The sequence below is a fragment of the Ipomoea nil genome, unplaced genomic scaffold (genome assembly GCF_001879475.1).
Source record: "Ipomoea nil cultivar Tokyo-kokei standard unplaced genomic scaffold, Asagao_1.1 scaffold2833, whole genome shotgun sequence".
NCBI classification, from domain to species: Eukaryota; Viridiplantae; Streptophyta; class Magnoliopsida; order Solanales; family Convolvulaceae; genus Ipomoea; species Ipomoea nil.
In genome coordinates, this window is record NW_017619261.1 from 1168959 (window position 1) to 1174736 (window position 5778).

Genomic DNA, 5778 nt, shown 5'->3' on the forward strand with positions numbered 1-5778 from the left:
CCGGAACCAGTTTTTTTTTTTTTTTTTTTTTTTTTTAATTTTATTTTTATAGTTTAATTTAAAACTAATTAATTTTTAAAATTTAAATTTTAAAAAATAATTAATTTGGAAGGATGACCTGTTGACCTGTTGGAAACTTTCAAATTGAAAAAATTGTTTGAAATTGATTAGTTTAGGGACCTAATTGTTGGTTTTTTAAGTTCAGTGGCCTAATTGTTTTATCGGGTGCAGTTTGATGGCCTATTTGACCCTTATTCCTTATTATTATTATTATTATTATTATTATTATTATTATTATTATTATTATTATTATTATTATTATTATTTGTTTTTCTTTTTTCTTTTTTCCTCCTCCCTACAGATTTGTTTTATTATTATTATTATTATTATTATTATTATTATTATTATTATTATTATTATTATTATTATTATTATTATTATAGAAATGTACAAATGATATATGACATTGTATTTAATGAAATCAGAAAATTAGAGAAATGAAAAACGGGAAGAATATGGAATGAAAATTAGAAAATTGGAGAAATGGAGATGGAAAACTGGAAAAATATAGAAATGAAAAACTGAAGATGAAAAAACAGAGAAATAAAGTAAACGACCCCAAAATGTTTGTGCTGCTACTTGGTGTCGATTTTATGATTGATGAAGGATGCACACAAAATATTGAATGAAAATAGTCACTATTATTTTTGGTAGTCCCTTGACTTGTCAAATTTATTGATGATCATTGTAGTAGTCCCTTGACTTGTCAAATTTATTGATGATCTAAAACCATATTGAAAAACTATTCTATCATGGCTGGCTAAGCAACAGGCTTCAAAATGTACATCTTGCAAGAGTGAGGATTTACAGTGGCTGTCAAGTTCCCCACGAATCTTGTCTTCAAAGTCTTGTGCTGCACAAAAAATAAAATTTACTTTACAAATAGCTAACAAAATAGGGTAAATGACCAAGTCCATCTATTGGTGCCTTGGTGGCTAGGGAATTGTTGGGCAGAGGCCACTAAATGGCCAAGCACCCTACCTCTAAAAAATGCGATGACGGTCTATAATAATAAAGAAATAAAATTACACCTTTGTTACTAGCTATAGTTTTTGGCCCAGTAATAAACACTTAATTCAAACAAGTGGTATCAGAGGACTTTACCTCCCAGAGGTCTCTTGCAATTGCAGTGGTTTTGAGAGGAATTCCAATGTCATCCCACTCCGCTGTTATCTCATATCGCAAGGGGCCTCGATTCAAAAGGACTACACCTACTCGGTACCCCGAAAGGGGCCCTGCCCAGATCTAACCACCAAATTATGAAAAGGGATTTGTTTCAAGCTTCATCACGAAAACCAATTGCCAAAAGATCATAACATGTTAATTGTAAGCCTTTACCTCAACGTCGCCTTCCTTTCTAACTTTTTTAGCCTGAACACCAAGTCGATCTGTTCAACAAAATGCCAAATTTTCAATTTCACTGGCTATAATCATCAACCACTTCTAGTATAGCGAAGTTACAGAGCGTTTGGTTGGGAGGAAGGAATTAGGGGAATTCAAATTACATGAATAGAATTAATCCGCATGAATGTTGTAACCACACACCAATAACCCCACCCGACCCGGCCAGGACATAAAGATAACATACCTTTGTTCACAGCAATCACCTCCTTGTTTGTAAGAATTTCCAGTGTCTCTTTTGTAGCAGTTCTCACATCACAGCCAATAATAAGAGGAGCCTAAAACGTACAATTTTAACAGCAACCACAACCACAATATTAAGATAACGAAAAGGGCAAAAATTTTATGCTAAATGAGGGAACCACTACTTGGAGTGGTCTATGGAAGTACCTTGGAAATGGCCCATAAGCTAAAGTGGACTATATATTCATCCTTTGTCATTCCACCGTTTCCAACTTCAAGCATGTCCGGATCTGCAATAATAACTCGAATAACCAAATTTTTTTTGGTCTATTAAGTACCAAAGTATACCGGGATTAACACCTAGTACCAACCGTTCCAACCACCAGGCCTTGCATAGTCAGCATAAACTTCGTTCTCGTCTGCCCTTGTTACCATGCTGTTAGAAAACCGTAACTCAGAAAGGATAAAAGCGTTCATACAATATTTTGCTTTTGGGTACCAAGAGCATTCATACAAGATGGAATTTAGTAGCGGGAAGAAGTATACAACTCTTACCTTTCCCATGTATCAGTAATATCATTCGTGTTTCTCCAGCTGTTTCCCACCTTACTACCCCATAGGGCGGGGTGCATATCTCCCCTATTTACATTGAAAAAGAACAGTACAAATACCAAAATTAATGTTGAGCAAACGCAATTACAGTGATAGAGTGCTTGAAAAATTACCATTCACATAGACTGTAGTAGATTGGACGTCCTGCCTTCATTAAAGCTCCGGTCATAACAGGAAATCTAGAACCAAAACCATTTAAAATCAAGAATAAATTGGGCAATTTCAAATTCTGATCAAATTATAGAAATACCTCACAGTTGGCTTAGACCCATCATGGTTACAGTTATCATACTTCAAATAATCTATACCCTGCAGAAACCGGTTATAAGTTACTTGTACCCATCGACGCCAAATGCCAATAATTGTACATTCTTGCAATTAGAAATCAAAACCCTTACGAAACAACCATAGAATATATTACCCAATATCCAAAAGTTTTAGCATCTTGCTCTTCCCGGCCTAGAGAGCCTGGCATTTTGTTGCTGCATGTAAAATATCTGCAAATAAAAGTAAATAATAGTTACTGTTAGGCGGAGGCCGGTGAAAGGCAAGTCTAGCAATTGGTGGCTAAGGGGATCGTTGGGTGAAAAGTTGCGCCTTCTAGCCAGTTTCATAATATAATTACTAGGTTGAATTGAAGCATGCGCTCCATCTCAACTAAAAGCCTAAGCTAATATAATTACGAGGTTGAATTGAAGCATGTGCTCCATCTCAACTAAAAGCCTAAGCTAATAGTTGGATTGCACATTAATGGCTATATATGCTCGACACGCCCCTCACGTGGGGACCTTTTTTCTGGCTCTGATACCAAATTGAAGCATGTGCTCCATCTCAACTAAAAGCCTAAACTAATAGTTGGATTGCACATTAATGGTTATATGTTAGACAGGTATGAGTTCAAGTGTTTACCCTGCACTTGAGTAGATTCCCAGCTTGAGACCCTTACTGTGCACATAATCTGCAAGAGCTTTAATGCCGGAGGGAAATGTTGAATTCTTAGGCATCAGATTACCCTGGAATTTCATGAATGCAAGCAAAGAAGAGTACAAATACAGATAAATATACAAAAAATTTCAACATTTAAAACGGGATGGAGAGATTGAATCAGTAGGTACTAGACTACCTGGTCATCGCGATTGATTTCGGCCCAGCAATCATCTAAGGTTTAAGTACAGAAATCAAACTCAATGAACTATGGATATGTAATCAGAGTATGAAGAACACATTTTCAACTATAAACTATAATCAGAATCCATAATAAGCTGCTAAAACCAAAACTAGGCCAAAAGTTATAGCTGGTAGGGAAGACAAAATTTTAATTCATTATAAAGTCACACACTTTCGAGAGCCAAGGTACTGGACTTAGCCCTCTACCGGCCTCTGCCCAAGAATCCCACCAGCCAGTCTTAACTGCTGATACTCAACCCGTGACCTGGCTCTTATACCACTTCTCTCAGAGGAAAGGCACGACTTTATTTCCCTATATGGCCACACATTTTCGAGAGCCAGGGTGCTGGACTTGGAGCTTTACCGGCCTCCGCCCAACAAATTAAGCCCGAAACAAGAAATGCTACGGATCTTACCTTTTTTTTTTTTGAAGGTCAACCAATGGGTTGTATTCATAGATAAGCTGAAATAGCGTCAGGTGGGATAGTATCCCAATACATAGCTGTGTCATACAAGAAATGCTACAGATCTTACCTATATTGACATATTTATACCCAAACTTAGCAAGACCAGTTGAAACCAGAGCATCAGCTGTTTGGAGATGAAAAAAAAAAAAAAAAGAACAAAAAAGCTTAAAACATCTGAGATAAGACCAGAAGCCAATAAAGTAAGAGCTAGTACTAATATTCAGAAGAAAATATCTAACAATGGAGCAAACAGGTTAGAGGGTACCGGTTTCTTTTATGATTTTCTCATCGATATTGCAACCAAAATGATTCCAACTGCTCCATCTGAAAAAATAATAAATAAATAAATAAACCCAACAATAAATCATTATATATAGCTGGAACAAACAGAGGCACAAAAATTAAAGAGAAATAAATACAACAAAATCTGGGTTCAATGAAATCTAACAATTATACTATGTATCCACCAATAATGTTCACAATAACTACCGGCAGTAAAAATTTTCCGGTGAGCAAGTAGCCGGAAAATGGAATCGAGTGCTTACCCCATGGGAGGAGTGAGGCCGAGGCCATTGGCCAGCATGCTGCGTCTTACAATGCGGCCGGCGGTGGCCGCCGCCGTCGGCCGGTGACAGAAAACGCCGTGACATGTCAGAAGCGTTAACAATAATAATAATAACGTAGTAAAAACAAAGCCTTGTTTCGATCTTGTCATCGTGGCTTATCCTCCTCAGTCAGTCTAGTGCTACTCTACTCCCAACTATATTGTCAAGTTTGGAAAGTTTGATCTTAGAGGAGGAACTCATGCTCAAAAAAAAAAAAAAAAAAAAAAAAAGCTCATGCTTTGTCGGTTGTCAATTGATGCACGTAATCCTAGATAAGTTACACGTAATCCTATCTTAAGAGAGTTCTACTACATTATTTTAATATTTTATTTTTTTACTTTTACTCTATAATTTAGTAAACAATAATATAATATTTTTATCATGTGAATATTAAGAAGTGTCTGCATAAAAATTTGTGAGAGAAAATAGGAATTGAGAGTAAAAAGTAAAATTCATGTAGTATTTTTATCTTAAATTTTCCTCTTAACTTTTATTTAACATGACATTTATAATTTTGATATAAACACTTTTAATAGGACCTACATAATTGTCATGTAAAAAAATAATAGTGAAGCAGGAATTAGAAGTATATAAGTATAATATATAACACTCAATTGATAAACAATTTTATTACTTATATTTTATTTTTTACTATTATCTATTACTTGGTGCTAAAGTAACATGCAAAGATGCACCTAATCTACCCGTCTTTTTTTTTTTTTTTTTTTTAAAAGTCTAATAAAATTTGAACATGTTATTCGAATTTTACTCCATAAAACACATTTATAATTTTAAGTAGCTAAATATCTGTAGACTTTTGTTAAAAGTAATTATAAAATGATAAGCGTGTTGTATAAAGAAAATTTTCGTCACATGGCAAAATTGTATTATACGAAGAAAACAAAATAAATAAAAATTGTGGTCAATTTCTTTTTCTAAATTAATAAAACATGTCAGCTTAACATGAGATAAAAATGGAGTGAAAAATGAAAGGAATATTACTCTAAAAAAGCAATTAGTTTAATAAGTATTAGTATTTGCGCCCGTGCGATGCACGAAATGGATTTGTTGTAATATATTAAGAATATTTGGATTGATATATAATTATTTAAATTAGAAAATTAAATATTATATAGTGCAATTGAAGATGTGATTCGAATCATTTATTTGTTTTGATGTTATCATTGCTTGAATTTAAGCAAATAATTGGTCAAATTAATAGCTAATTTGTAGATGTACGCATGCAGTGCTGTAATTTTGGAGATTTTATTTATCACTGTTTA

General features: G+C 34.1%; 1 protein-coding gene across 1 annotated transcript; it reads right to left on the reverse strand.

Moving 5' to 3' along the window:
* Positions 1-681: 681 nt before the first annotated feature.
* Positions 682-4674, reverse strand: LOC109159506 (alpha-galactosidase 1-like). Its single transcript, XM_019307604.1, has 15 exons — positions 4436-4674; positions 4156-4214; positions 3958-4014; positions 3380-3414; positions 3166-3269; positions 2678-2753; positions 2507-2565; positions 2370-2435; positions 2200-2283; positions 2016-2080; positions 1852-1934; positions 1649-1739; positions 1399-1448; positions 1165-1305; positions 682-913 (listed from the first exon to the last, which is right to left on the reverse strand). Exons 1-15 carry the CDS (start codon positions 4603-4605, stop codon positions 821-823), a joined length of 1233 nt encoding a protein of 410 aa, XP_019163149.1. The 5' UTR covers positions 4606-4674; the 3' UTR covers positions 682-820.
* Between the last annotated feature and the right edge of the window lie 1104 nt (positions 4675-5778).

Coding starts and splice junctions, on each gene's coding strand:
- LOC109159506 (XM_019307604.1), bottom strand. CDS start 4,605: ATGACAAGATCGAAACAAGGCTTTGTTTTTACTACGTTATTATTATTA. Junction 2,566..2,677: donor CTAAAACTTTTGGATATTGG/GTAATATATTCT, acceptor CGGTTTCTGCAG/GGTATAGATTATTTGAAGTA. Junction 2,081..2,199: donor ATTACTGATACATGGGAAAG/GTAAGAGTTGTA, acceptor GTTTTCTAACAG/CATGGTAACAAGGGCAGACG.